At 39.1% G+C, this 24,715-nt stretch overlaps 1 protein-coding gene across 3 annotated transcripts in view; it reads left to right on the forward strand.

The window, feature by feature from the left end:
* Positions 1–22,562: 22,562 nt before the first annotated feature.
* Positions 22,563–24,715, forward strand: part of snx7 (sorting nexin 7) — a 47,771-nt gene continuing 45,618 nt past the window's right edge. For 2 of the 3 annotated variants that reach the window (XM_044340283.1, XM_044340284.1), the window contains exon 1: positions 22,563–22,997. In XM_044340283.1, the coding sequence (XP_044196218.1) occupies positions 22,914–22,997 (84 nt within the window). In that variant the 5' untranslated portion in view covers positions 22,563–22,913. The remainder of the gene's footprint in view (positions 22,998–24,715) is intronic. The other variant, XM_044340282.1, reaches the window with a different exon arrangement.

Consider the following 24,715-nt stretch of genomic DNA (forward strand, 5'->3'; position numbering starts at 1 on the left):
TCTGCAATTCAAATCAACCACCAGTCGTCTACCCAGAAATGACTATTGTTGTCAGCGCAATGTCACAGTCTGTAGTTTTAATGAATGGCGGGGTAATATTTTTAGTGATGACGCTTTTTTCATTTGAGCACGGCAAGATGTGCTGTCATGCTGATTTTTAGAACGTGCTCAAATCAGCATGACAGCACATCTTGCCATTCTAAATGTCTAGTTGACCAATCAGATTGCTTGGTCGGAACTACATGTTGTATAATTATCCTTTAAGATGTGCCTATGCTTGATTGTTCTTGGACAATTGAGAGGTTTATGGAATTTCCAACTGTGGTAATTAGACCTTTAGAATGGTAGAACTCCATGGTACCTATTATAGATGTTTCAGTATTGTGCAGTGACCTGTACAAGGCACAGCAGTGGATGTCATGGCCTAGATATGAGAGCAGCTACATGGGAACACCTGGCCTCATCCCATGGAATTGCAAACATTCCAGGGGTTTTGCTTTGTTTTGCTGATGCCTCATCTCTATTGGCCACCCCAGGTAAAATACCTGCATACTTCATTCTAGTGTATGCATACAGATGTCTAGTTTGACTGTTTCAACAAGATGCTTAAAGGAATGCCACAATGAGTGATGGACATGACTGACACCCTCCCCTGTGAACTCTCCACCATCTGGGAAGTTGACCAAGCTGCTGCTAGTGATTCACAGCTGGTGAATACTACAGCTTCTCAATGTAGCCAGAAAGGTCTGAGATTAGCCACCACCACCTCATCACACCATAATCATAGTGTCACCCTGATACTGAGAGGAGGGAAGCAGCTGTCTTCCCATCATCGGCAGGAGTTCAATGATGTGAGGGAATCGATTCCAGATGTCCCATAGACCACACCAACTGTCATCCTCCACAACATCTACCAGGAGTGATGGGGAGGCAGTTACCTTACTAGGTCTGTTAGCACAACACCAGTTTGCTATAAGGTAGTTGTGTATCACTGAGAATGCTTGGTCCAGAACCTCACTGATTGTGCCCAGGCAGAAAAAAAAGCTTCACTTCAGAGATTACCCCACGCACATCGACATAAGGCTACTTCATTTTTACCTTAAAGATCCCCTTTAGACATGTTTTAAGACATGTAAAAATACTCTGATTGGAATAACAAACAAAACAACAAAAACCGTAAAAGTTTAAAATCATTGCACCTCATCATCATCGGGTCAAAATTCAGTCCAATACTTTGGTTTATGTGTGACAATACAGCTGCTGATAGTTCTAGACACACCTTCATTGATGTTCCTGGAATCATCGGGTGCTTTGGGTCTTTGAACATCATTCACACCTCCTCCAGGCGACCCAGCTGATGCTGATCAGACTCCAGGTTGTGGTCAGATGGCTAGCTGGCTACTTTGCCCCCCATGGTTATCCTTCCTTGAGCCAAAACCATGTTGAGGCTCACTCTGCTGCTTCGGTTGTGTTGCGGATGGTTCCCTTTTCTTCTTTCCTTTGATGCTTAAATAATTGAAAGTTCTGGACAGGGATTGGGCTGCAAGGCCCTTGTACCTGACCTCCACTGACACCTTGCTCTCCAGCCATCTTGATTGATGTCACTGACTAGTCCCTTATACTTGCCGAAATTCTTTTCAAAGGCCTCTTCTAAGCGGTCTTCCCAGCGGACTATTAGCTCCAACAGCACTGCTTGCTTGGTGGACTTGGACAAGAGAACAATGTCCGGTCTCAAGGTGGTGGTGACAAGGTAAGGTGCCTAAAAGACTAATGATGATCCCATCCTTTGTGTTCAGTGCTAATTAACAAGTATTGGAAGAAGTAAAGTAGGACACAAGCACAAAACAATTCGGTCTTAACTCCTTTTCACATTTTTATTGATAAGGGAAAATCACTGCTCTGATGTGGTAAAGTCCATAATGTTATCCTTGATACCAACCATTTTATTTACATTTATTTAACAACTATAGTTACATACCTTTCAGATTAGGATTTTACATGTAAAACATATGACCAGTTTGTAAGATACGATGCATTGTTATAGATTAAACAATATAATCACCAGTATATAAACTTATTAAAAGTAGTTTTGACAACATTAGTATGCATTAGTGCATCAGTAATGATATCCAAATATTATATATTATAGATATAAAACTCATGCCACTTTGCATGACTGTTTTAGTCTAGTTTTTTTTTATACATTTAGATGACAATAATACTACTTTTATTCAGATACAGTTCTGAATGCAGGACTTTTACCTTTAATGGAGTATTTCTATGGAATTGCTACTTTTAATTAAAGATCCCCCCAGACATATTTTAAAATATATATATAAAAAACTATATTTTAAAGTTCAATTACCTTCATTATAACACTTCTCAGTCTGTCCTTGTATTCTGTGAGTCATCTTTGCCCTCATGAAATGCTTCAAAATGTTCAGTTTTCATGCTGCCATCGATGAAATATTTCTTAGTGTTATCTCTAAATACTTCTAAACCATACTTACAGTTGGTTGGGTGGGGTTCAAACCCAAAATCCATCCCCTTGGCTAGGCCTTTATCTAGTAACTATGTTGGAGCTATATTTTTACATTTTAACACGGTTGATGAAGCTACTGTGCTACAATTTCATAAAGACATAAATTAGGCAAATCTGTTACTTCAAGAATCAGGCTTTGAACGGCCAAATGTTCCTGAAGGAGGACTCCCAGGACTTCCACCAAGTGGATCCTCTCTAAAAGCTTCAGCTGACATGTCTACAGGCTATGGGTCAAACACACAGACACACAGCATGCAGCAGAGACTGTGACCTCTGAGGAGTGTAGTCTCTGTGGCACCAGAGCCACTGAGAGCAGCTGGATGTTGGCTCAGCATGCTAGCATGTTATCTCAGCACTTCAGCCCTGCATCATGCCTCTCTCTGCATTCTTATTTATCTTATTCCGGACTAATTGATTAGTAATGCCTGTTTTCATTTATTTCTGCCACACAAAGTCTGGGACTTAATTAAATTTCACAGGTTACAGGGCAAGACTCTGAGAGCTGTTAATAATTACATCAACTTTTAATTGAGGCCTGTTGCTGAGACTGGTCTGAGTTGTAACAGCAGGTTAAGAATTATTATGTTTGAAGGAGAGGACAACTGCAGTCACATTTGTTAAAGTGCTTGTGTCAAATTGAAGCATTTTATGTAAACCCGTCCTCTATCTCACAGTACATTTATCATTTTTGAATATTCTAGCGTACATATTCAAGCATGTTAGCAGCAGTAAAATTTGGGACATTCTAGGGAGAGTTAGTGAAAAAAAAAGCATCAAGTGGCCTCTACCATCTGTCTATCCCAACTCCCTAACCCACGCTCCCCTCAAATTAGATTCAGGAATGATGCACTCTGTATACTGATATCTCTTTGTACACGTACTTCGAGATTATGTTTCCACAGAATTGCAAACCTTTACAGTGTATACTGTTGTCAGATGAAAAAAGCTGTAGAAAAACATAACCAAAGAAAATACAGCATACAACAAAATGGTAAGACATGAAAAAGACGATTATTGATTCAGCTTTTAAGAATTTAAGTTTAACAATGACAGAAAGTGTTCTTAAAGAAGCCTGGTTACATTCTCAAAGGCTTCTTTTGTGAACAAGTCTCATGTACAGAGCCAAACTATCAATGGATGGATTGTATGTCTGATATATTGTATTATTCCAAGCCTTCTGCTCTGCTGCACCACATTTGTGGAACAGCTTTCCTGATCAATCTGAGGGCAGCACAGACCCTAAACTCTTTTTTTTTAAAAAAAGGCCTAAAAGCCTTTCTATTCAGGAAGGCTTTTTCATCTTAACTCTTATTACTATTTTCTTTATGTTGTGTGTTCTATGTTATTAATACTGTAGCACTTTCAGTTTCACTATGAATGATAAGTGCAGTACAAATTAAATGTATTTTTTATTAATATTATTTGTTGATTTATATCTTTTTCATCTTTATCACAGAGCTCCATTGTTGTCCAAAAACTATTAAAACTTTCACTGAACCACACTGTTGCACTGGGTGACATTTTCTTTCATTAACATGAACACACACACTGTAATTTATAGTATTGTAAAATAATTGTATTGTATTGTTATTGTAGTGTAACAGAAGCACAAGCAAAGATGAGTCAAACACTGATGAAAATCTACCTGAAGTTTGTTGACATTAGCTAATATTAGCCACCAAAAACTACTGGTCAAGTAAGACTGTAGCAGCGAGTGTAATAAATTGAGCAAAGGTGGGTTTAATTGCTTATGAATTCAACTTTTTATTCATGACAGGCACAAAGTGTTATTCTTTCAAAAGTTACATAGTTTCACAGTGTGGGATTTTGTCTCCCCCTTGTGGCAGTGAGAGTAATTAAAAAAACACTGTCGACACATGCTGTTGCAGCTTTAAAATGGTGGATTAATTGTTTTGAGCATCACACAACCCCCTCAAAATGATTCATTTCAATCTTAGAATTTGATCCATTTGGTCCAATAACATTAGGAAAGTCTAGAAGAGCCACATGATTAAATTTATCCCCATTAAAGTTAGCAGAGAGCTAACCGGAAGTTAGCCACTGCTAGCCGGTGGAAGTCTCTATTGTTCATACTCTTGGTACTCTGGTATACTGTGAACTTTAGAATGCATATTTGCACAGAACCATGACTGTGGAATTGGGGATTACTTAAACCTGCAGTGCAGAACTTTTACATACAGTGCTGCTTGAAAGTTTGTGAACCCTTTACCTTGACATTTTCCTGTAGAATTTGCTGGTACATCTCAGAACTCATAGCTCCTTCAATGATTGCAAATCGTCCTGGTTCAGAGGCAGCAAAGCAGCCCAAACCATGATACTACCACTACCATGTTTCACAGATGGGATAAGGTTCTTATGCTGGAATGCAGTGTTTGCTCATTGCCAAACATAACACTTCTCATTCAAGCCAAAAAGCCAATTTGTTCTCATCCATTCACAGAATATTTTTCCTATCACCTTCTGGCTATCTACGTGGTCTTGAGCGAACTGTAGACGGCAGCAATTTTCTTTTTGGAGAGAAATGGCTTTTTTCTTTGCAACTCTGCCATGCACACCATTGATGTTCAATGTTCTCCTGATGGTGGAAGTATTAACATCGACTGTAGCCACTGCAAGAGAGATCTTAATTTCCTAGACATTACCGTGGGATCCGTTGTGGCCTCCCGGACTATTACACACCTGCTCTTGGTGTGTTTTTTGTTGTTCGACCACTCCTGGGGAGAGTAACAGTGTTGCTGGATGTCTTCAATTTGTATATGATTTGTCTGACAGTCAACAGATGGAGTCCAAACTCTTCAGAAATGATTTTGTAACCCTTCCCAGCTTGGTAAGCATCAACTCTTCTAAGGTCCTCAGAAATCTTGTTTGTTTGAGCCATGACACACTTCCACAAACCTGTGTTGTAAAGGTCAGACTTTGATAGTGAAGACCCAGATTTCTCTTCTTTAAATAAGGCAGGACCTCCCAGACTCACACTTGATTGTCATCCCATTGATTGAAACACCCAACTCTAATTTCCCCTTCAAATGAGGTGATAATCCTAGGGGTTCACATACTTTCCTCACACAATTATGTAACATTGGACCATTTTCCTCAATAAATAAATGAACAAGTGTAACATTTTTGTCTCATTTGTTTAACTGATGTCTCTTCATCTACTACATCAACTGCGTAATTTTTTTTTTTTTAAAAAGTAGGATTTCACTTTTCTTTCTAGTTCTTTACTTAAAATGGCAACTTCTCAATTACATCCATAATGTTCATGCCTGAATCAGATCCAGAATATGAGAGTGGACAATGGCAATAACCCATATAATAACCTTAGCAACAAAGACTTGGGAATGGACAGCTGTTTATGGACATGCACGAAGACCTGATGTCATCCCGTTGGCAAAGTAAAAACAACTTGCTGAAAACCTGGGCTTTATCTTACATTTCTACATACATTCACCTCAAGTTTTGGAATCACAAAAAGTATATGTCCTCTTAAACCAGAGTTAGAACGTCCACGCACCAGGTACACAGTGCTCATTCTAATAAGACGTGAGCATTAAACTCTATAAAATGTCCCCTGATTAAAAAACAACGATCTCTGCTGAACAAATTATTTCAATTTGTGCAAATCTATTCCATGCAATACATTCTAACATACAGTAAGTGGGAGGCCACATTGGTGGCGCAGAAAGTCTCTGTTGTCTGACGGATAGACTTCTGCTGAGTTGTTTCTGAAAGTCAGTGTGGTGGGCAGAGCAGAAGTGCTGTAGGAAGAATACACTGTTTATTGCACTGTGTTTGACTGAAAAGAAATAGACCACACATCATGAATTATCATACATTTTAAAAAGCCCCTCTTGTGGCCTGTAGATGCTGCAATGTTCATCACATCCCAGAAACAAAGGAACAAACATACTGATGATATTCTTAGAGTTTATCAGTACAGAGCTAAACATTCTGCAGGAAAGGTCATGGGGTCATTCAATCAAAAGGGTTATCTGGTTGGAAGCATAAAGCAAATGTCATATTGAAATGTGTCCGTTAGATTATGACATTTTTTGTAAGCAAAGTTGACATTTTTCCTGATGCTTGTTCTTCTGAACAAGTGTTGTCTTCATGATTGCGCTAAAGATAAGGTCAGGGGGTCACCAGAAACATTAGGAATCATCCTCTGGAGCCATGAACATCTACAGCTAATGTAGTTCAATTCTTAAGATGAGTTAAGATAAGGTTTTATTAATCAAACACTTTTTCAAGGGAGATACATTAAACCTGTTGCTGGAAATTGGCGTCTTATTTGACTGTAATTAAAACTTTGAGCAGCACATTACAACACTTGTACAACATGCTTTTATCAACTAAGGAACATCGCCAGAATTCCATCTATTATAAATTTTAAAGATACAGGAACCATTTTACATGCTTTTATCTCATCACACCTAGATTACTGTAACAGCCTTTTTACATGCCTAAATAGAAAAACTGTAGAGTGGCTATAGACTGTGCAGAACTCAGCTGCCAGGCTTTTAACCAGAGTAAACAGGTTTGAACACATCACCTCAGTTTTGGCCTCTTTACACTGGCTTCGAGTATAGTTTAGAATTGATTTTAAGTTCTTTTCATTACTTGCAAGGCACTAAATGGTCTGACTCCTCATTATATCTCAGATCTTTTATCCCTGCATGACCTTGCTCGCACTTTCAGATCCTCGGGCAGAGGCCTTCCAGGCTCCCTGCTGAAGACTAAGGGGGACAGAGCTTTTGAATTAAGAGCCCTGAGGCTCTGGAACTCCCTGCCTGAGGAAATAAGGCAGGCTGAGTCAGTGGTTTCTTTTAGATCTAAGCTCAAAACATACTTTTATCACACTGTCTTCCCTTATTTCATCTGATTCTAGTTTTACTCTATTTCATGGGTTTTACCATTTTTATGTTGCTCGTTTAGTACTGTTATTCTTATATTGCTGTGTTTTTATGTGTTTCTATGTGAAGCACTTTGTTTTGATAATTGCTATAAAAATAAAAATATTATTATTATTATTTTGACCTGATGTTGGCGCTAGAATAACGGTCAGGAGGGTCATGATCAGGAATCATCCCCTGGGTACAGTGAATATCTAAATTGCAATGGCAATCTGCCCAGTAGTGGTTAAGAGGTCTTGCACAGAATCAAAGTCTGAACTGATGGATGACTGACAAACAGTCATCCTTAAAATGTGGTAAACCTGCAGTTATCTCTGTTTTATGCCAATGTTTCATGTTGTGTTTTCCATAGAAATCTAATGTCTATTTCCCTAGAACTATGGACAGCTCTCACTGAAAATGAATTTGAAACCATGTCCATGGACAAATCCAACAGATCAGTGTAGCTGCCCACGAATGCTCATGATACCCTTTCTTGGCATGTAGTTGCTGTTGTTTAATTGTCAAATTTTTTATTTTTTATTTTTTGCATTTAATTATATTGTAGGTGGCAAATATATGATAGAAATGAGGGAGGCCAGAGAGAGGGGATAATATGCAACAAAAGTCCCCAACCAGACTCAAAGTAGGGTCATCACTATTGCACAGACAGTATGTTAGACCTCTAGGCCACCAGGACACCCCAACGTGTATTTTTTAAAGCCTTTCAAAGCCACTTATTTTGCTTATCAGCATTTGACTTCATGCCTATTCTTATTAGATTTGTAAGATTAATGATCTCACATAGTTATCCAAAACATTAAACTAAAGTCTGAATAATAGCTGGCTACATTAGCTGTCTTGAGTCAGAACAGCCCTGTTAAGTGTGAAGTACAGTATACCTGCTGCAGTTTACGGGACTGTGGTGACTGCAAGAAGCTAGCTGCTCTGGCTATCTCATAGTTAATTTAACAACACTTAATACTGCATACTGATCTGTGCTCACTGTTTGTCTGTGGATGAGGTATCATCTCTGGTTATGAGTTGAAGTGCTGGGAGTCGACTGAACATTTTCCAGATTTTACATTGTTCGGTTTGTCTCTACCTGCTGGATAGCTAATGCTAGCTAGCAGCAGTCTGCAGATATCAGGCTGATGTGTTGAGAAGAAACACAAACAGCAGCAGATCAATTAGTGAATGGACCTTTCTGCTCTGTCTGCGCTGAAACTGATTATTAAACTGGATTGACACTAATTAGTTGAAACATCTGGTACTGACAGTCCATAGCAGTGTGAGATAACCTGTATTTTATGCATGTAGGACAGCCATGCAGATGGTGCAGCTCTTTTATTATTCTTGCTCAATTGTCTTGCACATGACGTCCCAAAAATATGATGTGTCAAGCTAGCATTTTACTGGTAGAAAAAAAGATTAGAGGAAATAACATTTTTTGGCCATATCGCCCAGCCCTACTTTGTCATTTCTATTAACTACGAAGGACAGTGGTTAAAACAGTCAAAACAAAACACTCCATCACTGTGAAACGATCAACAACATGGCTTCCAAACAAAAGTAAGAGTTCCTCTCATAAAGAATCAGAGTGTTGGATCAGGCCTTTGTTTTCCTTGAACGTTCATGTATTTGTTGGTATGTGTACAGTGAGTTTCATGCTCTATGAGACATTGTCATCCGCATCAGAATAAAGACTGGGCCAAACCCTGCACACCTGCTGAGAATCAAAACAAACGTGTCTCCATTTTGGCAGATACATTTAGGCCTATTGTACTAGTCTGTGCCTGAATAATACACTATTTACCGCTGCATTATCATTATGTGGGCATGTAAGCAGAGGATGAAAAACAATGGGATAGTTAGGGGGGAAAAACATTAACACGAATATGAAACAATGTGCAAGGGGGGGAAAAGCAGTGCCCTTCAACAGAAAAGCCCCTCTGGCCTGCATGCAGTCCTAATTAGAAGGCAAAGCTTTTTGACGGTAAATTGATTTTTAATTGTTCAGTCCCTGCATTCATCCAGGTGGCCAAGTTCCCCCATTTAATCTCTCTCTGTGTCTGTCTCTCTCTCTCTCTTTAAGTGGAACATGTTTGGAGCTGCCTGCCACCGTTAGCAGCAATTTCCTGAACAAGAGCAATTCATTCAACATTAGACAGAGAGGATGGATGTAGAGGAGGGGGGAGGAAAAACATTGGAAAGTGACAAACAGAAGAGTTGTGCCATAATTGTCAGTAATGCTTTTCTACTTTAGTCATTTTGGACGTGGTGTAGGGCAAACAGTCACAGTGGATGTTTTCCATTTGGTTGAATTTTTTTCCTTCTGTCTTAGCAAGAAGCCACTCAGGCCTGTGCAGGCTAATGGCTATGACAGTGTGTAAAAGCAGTTTGACAGCAGTGATCAACGTAAGCCATTGTTGAAGGGGATTGGTTGATCTGATTATTATGCTGCTGGTGGCTATGCATGGATCCTGATGCTGTGCCAGTTATCTGGTGAGTGGAGAGTATAGGGAGTTGTGTTTTTAGCAGGGTTACACCAACACATCCATTTGTCAATACTGATCTTTTATTGAGAATCAGCTGTGGCCCAGTCCACCTCTCCTAGGTTCTAGGACTAGGTTCCTCTATCATATCTACAGTCAGTCAATAGGTTTTGTTATTTTTATTAGGTAATGCTTTGCAGGTATTTAACAATAAATGCTCAGGACATTTTACAGAAAGGGTGGTGCGATTTGATACAAATGATAAGAAAAAATAAGGGCCCTATTTTAACGATCCAAAGCGCACGGTCTGAAGCGCATGGCGCAAGTGCATTTAGGGTGTGTCCAAATCTACTTTTCCTAGTTTAACAGCGGAAAAACGGTTGCAGCGCCAGGTGCATGGTTCAAAACAGTTGTCCTTAGTCTCTTAATTAATCATGGATGTGTTTTGGGTGTAACATGCAATAAATCAATCAGAGTTTCATCTCCCATTCATCTCCCATTCCCCTTAAAAGCCAGGTGCACTTGTACCTTGGTGGATTGCTATTATAATGGTGCATTTGCCAAGTAGTAAGAAAGAACACTTCTCTGCAGAGGAAACGGATCTGCTGGTGCACGAAGTGAAAGCGCACGATCCATAACAAGTACACTGGCCCCTGATGCTCCTGGACCCTCCTGTGGCCCCAGACCACCAGTTTAAGATCCTGTTCATTAATTTGTTGCAAATATCTTTTCATTTGGTTTTTGAAAAGGTTTATTTTTTTAATTACAGCTTTGGTTTCTTTCAAATCATTTTGTTCAGTCATGGAGTTACAGGAAAAATCAGCTAGATTTTAACTGCTGACAGTATGGAAACCTGATCACTGTACTCTCAAAAATGTTAAAGAATATTTGTTAAATATTGTCAGAAATTAAATCATTAATTCAGTCAACTTCAGTCATCAGTCAACTTAACAAACTGAACCAAGATTCAGCTGGTTCAGTAGCACTCTATAGCTTCTATAATGTACAGACATTTTACTGGTGTGATTATTACACTAACATATCCAGATGATATCTTAGTACTTTACATGTTCTCATCTAAAATCATATTTATATCAACAACTATTGGTGAATTGAAAGGAAAGGAGTTATTTGTATCTGAGAATGTATTGGGTTCCATCAAGATCTAGATAACTGTGAATAAATCTGTACTTTGATAGATTTGGGCTCATCAACTTTTTTCTTTGATAGCAGTTCTAAAACAGAAAACCAGCTCTGAATAACTGAAGTATTCAGACTTGTGTTACATAATCAACAATCAAATCAAACTAACTCAGTTATATAAAGACCAGGCTCAATTGGTGTCACCGGATTAACAGTCAGGGAGTCATTAACATCATAAGATGTTGACCAGTTGACCCACATTGTCATCCATAGTCCTCACATGAAAATAAAAGCCGGGTGAAAGGACAATCCAACAAAATGTTAATGAATAATATTACTAGAGGGAAAAAACAAGCACTGTGTATCAAGATTCAGAGTTTAAATTATTAAATTCCCAATTCTGCACTGAAATGAAAAATATCAGCACAAAATGTTCTAACAAGCCAGCAGACCTCCTCACTCTCCGGGCTGGAGATACCAGGCTGCAATGCTGCAAATGCTCACCCATTTTTACACTCCCATGTTATAGGAAAAATTCACCACAGTGAATATGATCATTTCTTAAAATTATGTAGCATAAATGTGCAACTATTTTGGAAATGTATGCCCTATGAGTAGAGAAAACTAAGAAAAAGGCTGTAGATTCCCCATACCGCTCTTAAGAGGGAATCCTACAAAAACCAGAATGCATTGCACACATCTTGTCCAATCAGACTGACTGACTCTACTGACGGTGTGTTCACAGCCAGATTAGCACCAAAGACAAATTTAGTGCAGTGGTATATCTCTTTACTGAGGTTTATTTTGATTTACAAAACATTTTTCCTCATCAAGTCTGGATTAGGGATGGGCAAAGGGCCCAGTACTTGTATTTGTATCTGTATTTGTTTAGGCTGCAAAATTATTTGTATTTGCATTTGTATTTGAATAAAAGTGGAAACAGTCGTAACAATAAACAGTGTTTTTGTTTTTAGTACACTTCTAATTTTAGGATATTAAAGCCTAACATTTAATGTTTCTGCACACAGACACACACATAACGTTACTGTTTTGAAAAGAGGACAGCTATAAGGATACACTCACTAACGGTTGTTAAAACTCAAAAACAGGTGCAAGATAACCCACATTGCCATGAGCTACAATTAGCAAAATAGCAGAAAAAAACATAATTTGCTCTGCACTCCCGTTTTCACAACAGAGAAAACAGCGTTAGCTCATACCGGGAAATGTGTCACACTGAGCTTACGAAAAATAATGAAGCATAAAAACCTCAAATTCCATGTCTTTAATTAGCAGAGGTGTGCACATACAGAGCTCTCCACAATCACAAACTATCATAACTTTCATATATTTTGCTATTGCTATTTTACTTCTCTGGTATTTTGCATCTATAACATAATCTACTGAAATGTCCATCAAAATAGGCTACAGCTATTAATGTGACTCAGGGAGGTCTGAAACATATTAGATTAATGTCTGAATCTTACAATAATGTTGTTCAGGTGTCACTGAGCGTATCAGGGATCCGGGATTTCACAGAAACATCAGTACTGATGTTCTGTTTGTTGCCCACAGCTGGCTGTGTGTCACAGCTGGCTGCAGCATCACACAGCAGCTGAAACCATAAGTGCGTCTCCAAACTGAGAAAGAGGCTGTGCACATTTATACACATGGCACAGCAGCGGTAACTTCATTAACACTGAATCAGCCAGGATCTGACGGTAATTAATGTTCTGTGTTCTGTTACACATCTACACAGGTCAGCTGCTACACACAGATTCCAGATTTATACGGTGAAATTGTTTGTAATAAAGCAGCCCCTTACTGCATGGATGAATCCTGAGCTCCGTCAACGCTGTTATTTTATTTTTAAATCCAAGATAAGCCCACAACCCCACTTGACCCCGGCCCTCCCAATGTCTGACTGAAGACTTGGCCCTTGATATAATTCAGTATCAATTCAATACCATTCAAAGCCTCACAAGCTTGAAGATTTGAAGAGAGAGAGACAGAGAGAGAGAGAGTGAGTGAGGAGTGAGTGTACATGCAGTCAACACCAGCTATCTGAAGATGCTAATAACTTCACCCTGATTGTGTGTGGCTATTAGCGCTGGTCTTTGTGAATTAGGTCTTGATGTTTTTCGAGGCTTGTTTGCATAGATATTTGCTTATTTTGCGCTGAATGTATGAATAACACCTAATTAACATACATGCAAATGAACCAGGCGCACCATGACACTATTTGCTTGGCAGTTTGCATTTCACCCTTTGCAGGTGCTTTATGAATTACACACTTATTTTTGTCTCATTTGCACAAGTTTACTGGCCACAACAACTGCACAATCCTTTTGTGGACCTGGTCCATAGTTTTTATTTAACCCAGCTGTAAACAATACTTTCAAACACGGACACTTGTGCAATTTTTCTTGAACACTCACCTGAGGTTTTACTCGTGGTATACTTCCAAGTTCAAGACTACCTTGTATTGTGAAAGTATCCCATATTGTTTATGTTTTTTTGTTGTTTTTTGGTTTATCATATACAGATTAGCAGTGACACATACATACACACACACACACACACACACACACACACACACACGCTCCGTTCAGTGTCACGTCAGCACAAGCATGCTGAGCACAAATACCACCACGCTCTAATGAGGAAAACCATGTGAGCATCGTTGACATGTTTTCTTTTTTCTTCCTATAAATATTCGTAAATATTCGTTGTGCTTTGCCGAATACCATATTCAGATTTGGCTCACCCCTAGTCTGGATATATCGAAATGGTATGCAAACAAACACTGTTTCTTTTACCTAGTTTGGACGAGGTAACAGTCACTGTTGTTCTGTTCTGTATTCAGAGTTAAATGGTTAATGGACTGCAATTCTATGGCGCATTTCTAGTCTTCCAACCACTCAAAGCACTTTACAATACAAGTCAACATTTACCCATTCACAAACACATTCATACACTGATGGCAGAGGCTTCCGTGCGAGGTGCCAACCTGCTCATCAGGATCTAATCTAATGCACATTCACACACACACACTCACACACCTCTGGCGCAGCCACCGGGAGCAATTTGGGGTTCAGTGTCTTGCACAAGGACACTTCGACATGCAGACCGGAGGAGCCGAGGATCGAACCGCCAAATCTTCCGATTAGTGGATGACACGCTCACCCAGCCGACTTTTGCCAGCGAATGAGCGGGGAGCACTCATCATCATCACCATCACAGGCACGAAAAGTAGACGTCCCTCTTCCTGTCTAACACTCACAAATCTCCAACAACCGCCTCCCCACCCCCCCTGCTTTCACTGTGAAAGAATAAGCAGCCACACTGAGCCTTGGAGGAGGTGAAGCTTTATTTAAAAAAAATCAATCAGACAGACAAACTGCTATGAAATGGCAAGGAGATAATGCGATGGTGTGGCGTGGTGACCTTTAAACACGGCCTGCCGCTACATCCCAACCACTGAAAAACCCTGACCTTTGTAGAACCATTACAGAAGCCTCTAATCTGAAAGGTGGGGGACAGGGAGACACACACACACACACACACACACGTGGGTAATTTGGACAGGCACACACACACACACACCACATACAAGCATGTATTGCATCTGCTTTATGCATATGTACCAGTAAACACACATACACACACACACAGTATGCAGCCATGTACATGCATAATACTTACGTGTGCACACACACATGCATGCACAAAAACAATTAACACAGACACACAAGGTAGAAACATGCAATCAGACTGAAACACACACACACACTAGTGCACACACTCAGCAGCCTTCCTGTTGGCTGCAAAGGCCAGATGTGATAATGGCTTCCTGTATGTTAATGCTGCTGGCTGAAACGCATATCTGTGCTCCTCAGTATTCTGCTCAGGCGCCGCTTGCATCGTTTTGAATTGCAAAATGCCAAAAGTGGAACGACACATTGTTTGTAATGCCATTGGCACTGTGCATTTAGAGAAAATACAGAAAAAATATCCCGTGGAGTGTTTAAATAGATAATTATCTGCACCACTGTGTGTGTGCATATGTGAATGTGTACGTGCGCTGAGTGTAGACTGAGCAATCTGACCCTGGCAAGTGGAAGACTAGCTGTAATTGTTACTGTAGAGGCGAGAATGGATCAATACGTATTGATTATCTTCTGTCCATTAGAAATAATTGGTGATGTTTCAGCGAGCAACGAGATGACACATCGACATAAGTGAGTTGGGAGTAAAACACCATTGATTTCAAAGAAAATGCAGAATTTGACCGTCAGTTTAGTTGATGCGTCACAACTTGATCATCCACAGCCTTGCTTTATTGGGATCAATCGATATGAGTGGAAACTCACTGTTGGGAATTTTCCTCCTCTGGATCGAATAATCAAGGGTCTTTTCTGATGTGCTGGTTGCTTTTCTTGATGTAACAAGCTTTGATGAAATTTAAGGAATTTCAAGTTTCATCTTTTAGAGTGTTGAACTGAAACAGCTGCCAGTTCAGAATTTCAATTTCTCAGAAAACCTTTTATTTCAAGAGGCTGTATTTTTCAAATTTCCAGTTATTTTCCTCAGTCTGATTATTGTTGCAACACTCAGTGTTTTAAGAATGACTTTTGTTGGTATGAAACCAAGAAGAAATTGAGCAGAAATCATACTTTAAGGGGGAAAATATAACATCTTTTGAATTCTGATTTTATATTTTATATATAAAACATTTGGTTATGTCAATGAAGAAAACAGTTTGGAACAACCTGAACAACATTTCTATAAATTCTGATCATAAACAACCTGATATATTTCAAAGCTTTACTGTTCATAGAATATATTTAACTCGGTTTAATTTAAAACAGTTTCTTTTGACACTTACTTCCTGTGCACTTTGAAAGTTTTTGTTCAAATAATCAAATTGTTTTTGAATGCTGGTGTCTTCAACTCTACCTATTTTACTCAATGTGGAAATATCTCATTGCCCCAAATTATTACTAATGATTGACAAACCAACAACAGTGTATCTTATTCGCTGGTATATATGTAAATAGAGTGTTAACTGTGCAATAGAGACCCCAGCACTCTCTTGACTGTATAGTTTCCTTTCAGATCTTTTATTAATATTTTCTCTGGTAAATTCAACAGAGAAGGTGCCAAGATGCTTATTAAACCACCTACACACCTACTACATATGACAAATATTCTGTGTTTAAAAAATAACTAATCAATACGTATATAAGTAAATAAATATTACTATTACCAACATTGTCACCATCACAACAAAGGGCAATCGGAAGCACATACCATAATGCCTACACCTAACATGTATGGTTATGTCATATCCACATTTTGTTATAGCGTATAATAGCCAGAATGCTTCATATTCAACAGAAATAAAATGAATCAATAAGTAAACTGTATGAGGCTAAACAACACATCATGTATCAATGGAGCTGATCCGGTGAAATGTTTTTTGTTTTGAATGTTTTTTTGTTTTGTTTTTTAATTGTTGTTGGAATGAAAAGAGTTCAGGGCTGTTTTATGGTATGTCATCAATGTTGTGAATCATGTTTCCTGTGTTTTCATTTATCTAATTATTTACTTATTTATTCAATTCACTTGTTTCCATGTAATGCAAGGCTGGTGAAGTTAGAAAACATCTGTATGCTGAGAAAAGAAAGATATTTTTTTCTTCTTTTTCAAGATACATATACAGAGTATTTGAATGAATGAAGAGGTGAATATTCTCCAGCTCCTGTGGCTTAGAAAAGTAGTTCTTAATATAAAAATATGTATTTTAAAATTTATTTTTATGAATTTAATTTTTAAAAATCAAATTTTTCTTCCTGCAAGAAGTTTTTCTTCGTCTTTCAGAAGAGCTGTGTTTGCTATTGGAGTGAAGGAATGGGGAATATGTGAGGTAGCAGCTGTGGTGATGAACACAGAGAGCCAAGTGATCGATGACCAGGATGCGTCTATCAGGGACGGACTGAAGCGTGACACACAGCATGGCTTGTGCAACAGTGACATCTTTTGGTTTGTTCTCTGCTGGTGGAGCAGGGGCTGTCTGTCAGTGCAGCCTGCAGGCCAGCCACACTACAGTAAATAAAGATTATGATCACATTATGCAAATGACTGCTCCATCTGTACACAGCCCCTTCGTGTTAGTCTGCACTCTCTCTTTGTGCTCTGACAGTTATTTGAGTCCTCGAGGCGACAGAGAGTTTGACTGTGCAGCGGTGTGTTGACAAGGCTGAAGGTGATAGGAAGTCTTGCTCTGACAAATACACAGGAATACATTATATTGTTTCAGGTGCTGGCTGAGCATGACATGAGCTTTCAGAGGTGAACTGAGGCAGCCAGCGGATAAGAGTCTGGACATAGAAATGCTGACAGGTTTATACTTGTAGTTTTCTAAAGGCTTTGGTTGGTTGGTTGGTTCTCCTCTTTTTTTATACCTGACACACATATGCTTAGTTGTGATACATTTAAAGGGACATGCAGATAGTGTTGGGTTTATTTGTACATGTTTTGATATCTGTCCATGAGACTTCTGCCTCCACCCCAGTACAGTGGAATTTAATTTGTGGTGCTCACAGCATAGAAGAATTCAGCAGCAGTGTTTTTTTTTCCAGCAACAATGTTTCTGTTACTCAGGATATTCCACAGTGATAATCCAATCACTGTGGATACTTTTCATAGGAACTCCTTTTTCAGAAGAAATAGTCCCTATGGAAACATCTGTTAAATGGTAAAAAAAAAAAAAAAAACCTGGTTTCATGTGACAAAAATGTATTTTGTGAGAGAAGAAAGTGAGACAGAGAAAATATGTCATTTCAGTCAGAACACTCATGTCAAGGACTTCATTGTAATATCATGTGTTTTCATTTGGTGGTGTTCTGAGCAAGTTTGACACAGACTGTCCCTGAGTTCACAACCCCCCACCACCCCCAGTCAGAGCCTCAGATACGCAACCATTTGATCAACATGTACACATTAAAAAGACATGTTCAACATCACAAACAACCAAATGTTAATGCTAAGGACAGGTTCACAATTTTAAAACAACAGTCAGGTACCTAAATGAACACCGAAGCAGATTTTTCTTGCCATAATCATTCCTCCTGTTCATACTGACCATTAGAAGATCCCTTCATAATGAACTTACAATGGAAGTTATGGGGGACAAAATCCACAGTCCTCCTGTGCAAAAATGTATTTAAAAGTTTATCTGAAGCTAATATGAAGCTTCAGCGTCCAAATGAGTTAAATCAAGTAGATATCTTTCAATGTTACAGTCTTTTTAGTGCCAAAGTCCCTCTTTTTGTTACTATACTTCCACCAAAGCTCAACAGGGAAACACTGTCCGAGGAAACACAAAGAGGGAATTTGATGCTAAAAAGACTGTAAATGTGTCAGATATCCACTTGATATGACTAACTCAGACTGCTGAAGCTGAATATAAGCTTCACATCAACTTTTAAATGCATTTTTGCACAAAACGCCTCCATCACTTACATTGAAAGCACATTTGAAGGGGATATTTTAATAGCCAGTATGAATAGGAGGAATGATAACAGTCAGGAAAACCTCTTTCACTGTTCATATGGACCTGACTGTTGCTTTAAGACACACTTAAAAATTATTAACCGGTCCTGTAAGTTTTATCCGTAAAAGTACTCATTATTTAGAATGGCCCCTTTCAGAGTGCTATACTATAATAGATTTTATATTATTTGATTGGATACATTAACAGTTAAGCAGTATTGTCATGTTGTAGCTGATTGAGTTGGAGCTAATTTTAACTATCCTGTTGGGTCATAAGTAAATCAGCTCCATCTCAATCAGAAGCCAGTTTGGAGGCCATGCAAAACACCAACGGATAGAAAGTGACAGGACTGCATGAATTGCAGAGGGAGAGAAGAAAAAGACGGAGATGAAAAGCAACATGCTATCATTAGACTACTGCCTGTAGTGCAGGGGACACTGAACAGCAGATAAACGTATTAACAACGCCGGAATGAGAGACTTTCAATAGAAGTGATCTCGGCTCACATAAGTCAAAAGCAGTGATAGATTTTTGTCAGATACTGAGCCGTCTCTGTGCCCTGGTGCTGCTTGTCGCTCTGGGACTGGGTTTCGGAGCTGTGGGTCCAGGTCTGGCTCTCTGACGGACTGGTGACTGAGGAGGTTTTGGAGGTGGACAATGAAAGAGACTCGATTTCAAGCAGGGAGATGGGACACTCATTACTTTTGTGGTGGACTTAAAATATGTGAGAGGCGGTCCTGTTTACCATTTACAGTTTACTAAAGGTTGTTGTGTCTTGAAATGAAGTTGTGTGTGAGAGTTAGCGCAGTCGTAAGGTGTTAAGCTGTTGTGTTCAGGAAACAGGTGAAATCCTTATCATGGAATCTGGATTTGAGTCATATCTCTGAAGACCAGCAGTCTCAGGTGAAAGCTTTGATTCATCCAGAAATATTTCAAGACTACCCAGGTTGCACAAAACTTGTAGAGTATGATGTTGTGTTGAAACCGAGTTTCAGGATACTAGAGCATCTCCGTGAGTCACTAAAGAAGGAAGTGGACCTCATGATATCCCTAGGAAAAATTCAGCCTTCAAAAAGTAAGTGGTGTAATCCAGTGGTTTTGGTTCCTAAGAAGGATGGAACAATATGATTTTGTACTGACTTCAGGTAACTTCAGGTAACTTGAACTCAAAGTTTGACTCATGTCCCACTCCATGGATTGATGATCTCATCGAGGGCCTGGGGAGAGCAAAATACCTGGCCACCATTGACCTCTGCAAGTGCTACTGGCAAGTGCCTCTGACCCAGCAGTCTCAGGAGCTGACGGGCTTCCGGACTCCTTGAGGGTTCTTTCAGTTTACAGTGTTGCCATTTGGACTACACAGTGCCCCTGCAACTTTTCAAGCCAGAGCACCTGGACCAGGTACTCTGTGGGCTTTCTGATTTTGCATGTGCATATCTTGACAATATTGTCATTTACAGCGCCACCTGGGAGGAGCACTTGGGACACCTGAAGGAAGTCCTGGAACGCCTGCATTCTGCAGGCTTGACAATTGATCCAGCCAAGTGTGTCCTTGCCAGAATGGAAACTGAGTACCTGGGCTTCACCATAGGAGGTGAGTTAAACCACAAGTTTATAAAGTCCATGCAATTGAATCATGTCCTCTTCCACAAACCAGGAAGCAACTCAGATCTTTCCTTGGGATGGCTGGCTTCCCCATTCTCATAGTCAAATTTCTCAACCAGGGCTGCTCAACTGACAGACAGAACTGACTTGAGATGCCCCAATCAGGTCCAGTGGCAGCTTTCCAGGACATCCAGCAATCCCTGAGTAAGAACCCAGTTCCCCACAGTCCATATTTTGATAAACATTTTATCTTGCAAACTGATGCACTTGAGAGGGGTGTTGGAGCTGTGCTTCTGCAGGGATCAACAGTGTGGCCTACATCAGTTGAAAGCTATTCCCCAAGGAGGTCTGCTATTTGACAGTTTAGAAGGTAGCCTTGATGATCAATTGGGCCCTGGACTCCTTCAAGTATTACATCCTAGGAAGTGAGTTCACCTTGGAGACTGACCACAAAGCACTATAATGGCTGGAGTTGATGAAAGACACCAACGGACAAATCACCCGATGGTACCTTGCCATGTGTCTGATTTTTACCTATTGATATACAATAAGTATCTTTACAAGTCAGAATCAAAAAAGCAAGTGACCTTTTTAATTAGTTAATTAGTTGTGTTTTAACATGCGACAACATTCAAGTCCACGGACCAGATGTATGTACGTACAAAAGCAATGCATACACCATTTCCAACATATGTAAATTTTTATCCAATCAGAATGTGCAGTGAGAATGTATGAATCTAACTCCAACTTCACGCTCAACTTTCATGCCCTGCAAGCTTGGAATGAGCTGCAAAGCATACCTCAATTGGAATCTTTACCCTCTTGACATGTTTAAAAATGTTAAAATCAGTTTTTACAGAACAATGTTATTGCTTTTAACAAGTACCGTTATTTGCCATGGATCTTTTTAGCTGTTTTTCTTTTTAGATGTTTTGTGTCTGTTTGTTTTGTTTTGGTATGTTTTTTGTGATTTTATCTGTCCGCATATGTACTTGTATGTGAACTTTTATGCCATCTTGACCAGGACTTCCTGGCAGAAGAGATATTGTATCTCAATGGGACCTTTCTGGTTAAATAAAGGGTTAATAAAAATAAATTTAAAAAACATAAGACCATTGAACACTGTTTAATAGAGAATAAAGTGAAATATTAATAATTTCTCACTTAAGATACAAGTTTGCTGATCTTTGTTTATCTGTATGTCTATTTGTGTCCTGTGAATTTGTTTTCTTTACTGTGTACACTGAGAGTTTCCTTGTCAACATAGTTGGCCAATAAAGTTGACTGTGATTTTGGAAGTTTGACTATTTAAACTGCATTGAAAGCTCAGTAACCTCTGCTTCAACAGTGGTCACACTGCAGGGCCAGTTCTGACTTCTCTTCCCCTCTGAGAGCAAAGTTTTGGCCTGCAGGACATTCCTTGCTGCCACACAGAGATTCTCTCTGAATTCCCTCCTATTAATCATTATTTCTTCCATTAGTTTTTCCATGTAAACCTCCATCATGGCTCGTTTTCACTGGTTGGAATCTGCTGGAAAACTTAAAGTGCTCTGTAAGCAATCCTGTTCTGTTCCCACAGCTGAATCATGAAGGGAGTGATTGCTGTTCTGATCCTTCCGCATATGCGCGCTCATGATATCAGCTGCGTCAAGAGGAGCGATCCAAAGCAGGACCATACCGGAAGTATCCTGCTGATCGCCAAAACAAAAGCCTGGATTTTTTAAAAACATTGCAAACACGAACATGTAAACTGCAAATAATTGTATGTGATAAATACAATAAAACAAAGAGAAAACATATTCATACACCTGCAGCAGAGCATAATTAATATCTAATAGACCAATTAAATACATTTAAAGAAACACACAAAAGGCAAAGGCTACATACCGAATATTTGAAGTCACCTATCAAAGAAAAAAATGAAAATTCCAATGAAAAAGTTTGAATAATTAGACTGAAGATGAGAGAATCACATACAGAAGAATAAATATCAAAATTTATTTTGTGAAAATTAACTCATTTATAATGATGTTTTGCTTAAAAACTCAAAGTATTAATTAAATGGGATGTCAAAGAGATGCTGGCACACACTCTCACACACGTGTGAACATTTAAAGTGAAGCATGTATAGAAGTACATTCAAAATGACATCTCTCTACATGGCTCAGACTAACTGTTGTTTAATAGTATATAAAACATGATCAAAAGGAAAAAATCATGATCATGAGAAATCACGATGAAAAAATTTAACAAAATCTTTTTTTTTTTGTCTTTATTTTGGAACACTGTCCACCTTCCACTGTGTATTTCCCAGCACGCTGCTGTTCTGACCACAGTTTGTTGGCTACAATTGAAAAATAAAACAAATCTATAACATTTTGCATTGCTGTCTATTTTTTATGCTCATTTAACGACAGTCATCCGATTACTGTAACATCTGTACGTCCAAGAAAGGTGAGAAGTCTTCAGGTCGTTCAGAATGTGAGAGAGTGAATGAGCGGCGACCTCCCGCCGTGTCGACACGCAGCTTTATTGTGAAACCGACCACAGGAAGTAGCGGTCTCGCTTACTCTCGGTGTCTTTGTGCAGTTCTGAAGTTGTCGGGGAAGTTTACCTCTCATGTCTGTATCAGTTCATTGAGAAAGTTGGAGAGTGAGATGAGCGGACAGACGGTTCCTGCGGACTTCTCAGGACACATGTTGGACCTGGACGAAGACGAAGACCTGGAGGTTTTCAGCAAGGTAAAGAACAACTGTCCGAAAATCTCTCAGCTGCAAACACGAACATCGCTCTTCTTGCTACGTGGATCGATCTGACCCTGACTGGCTGTGACATAGCCGCTTTACCTTTAGCATGTAGAACAACACACAGCCTATTTCATACTGTTGTTTTATAGGTTGTGCCACTCTGAAGTCTGAAGTGCTCCTAGTGACGTAGAGAAGGAATCAGCTGATGAGCTGACCTTAGGACCCGACTGTCCCATCCGCCTTTTACTGCTTTTTACAACACAAACGCCAAACTCCCTTTAGTTTTCTATGAAGTTGATGTTTGTTTGCTTAACTTCAAAGCTTTACACCAGATAGACAAGTACTTCAGAGATTTTACTAACCTAAAGGTTCGACTTTTCAATTCGGTTTGACTTTAATACAACAATCAACACTTGCAGTGGATTGCAACAGAGTTTCAGCTCAGACTGGTTCACCTGTTGAAAACCTGTTTTTAAGCAAACGAATTTGATCTTGAACTTCAAGTTAAAATGCTATTGATTGAGTGCTTAATGGTGCAGATGCCGAATCAAACGTTTTAAGAGTTTACAATTCTCAATAGTTATGTTTTATAGGCCATGTGTTATGCTCATAATAGAGGGCACTATTAATTGTGAAATTTCTGAATGATGTCTGGTGTGACATTATTTTCCTCACAGTGACTTTAAAGTTGAATAAATTCTGTAACTACTTGCCAAGTTACATGTATCACTGTTCTTTAAATGAGCAGTCATAGCTCTCCAAGTCTAAATGTGATCTGATCACAGGAGTCAGAGATAGTAGATATAAATGTTGAACCACACATTTGTTTAAAAAGGTAGAAATGGTGTTGATAATAATAATAATCAAAAGAACATAGCCTTCACGACCTACTGTAGATAACATATTGTGATTTAATACATCCACATGTATTTCTGTGTGAGGGCTTTAAGGTTGATTTAGTGCCAAATGTGAACTGAGGGAAGCTCAATCAAAACAGAGAGAACAGCAGTTTCATTCTACTTTCTCACAAATCATGAATGTAAAGGGCCGTAGTGTGTATCACCAATGCAATGTGCAACCATGCGCAGGGCTGCTTTACCTTGTAAACCAGAGGCCTGTACGACAAAGCAAGTTCAACATACCCGGGATATCTTTTCCTTATCTGGCTTCACTGAGCCTAACATTGGCCGTCCAGATAACCAGTACTATGAAGCTGGTTATCAACCTACTCAGTCAACCTGTGGTTTTACTATCCAGCTACAGAGGCAAGGGTTGTTAATTACGAGCGACATCATCAGAACCATGAATGAAGTGACCATTCTGAATATGTCACATAAAAAAAAGAAACTTAAAAATAACATCAGACTGTTTCTGCTACTGAAGCAAAGAGTGGAAAAGTAGTTAACGAGTGATGAGGTCTAACTGACCCAAATGTTGCTTTATAATCACAGGAGCCAATTAACAGTGTGGATTACTTCTCTAATAAAAGATAATATTTAGTTTTTATTTCCAGTTATCATCACACAGTTGTCTCATGTTGTTCTGAGCTGCAGTGATGGAATCAGAGTGTAAAATCACTGTCAGCTTCACTCCAGGGAGAAATAAACTTTATACTATTAAAATGCAGCTAAAATCATCATCATGTGTTTAGTGTTGTAAACGATCTCTCTGTTTGTTAGAAGCTCTGTTTTAAAACCAGAGTGGAAATAGAA

This window comes from Thunnus albacares, chromosome 21 (genome assembly GCF_914725855.1).
Source record: "Thunnus albacares chromosome 21, fThuAlb1.1, whole genome shotgun sequence".
NCBI classification, from domain to species: Eukaryota; Metazoa; Chordata; class Actinopteri; order Scombriformes; family Scombridae; genus Thunnus; species Thunnus albacares.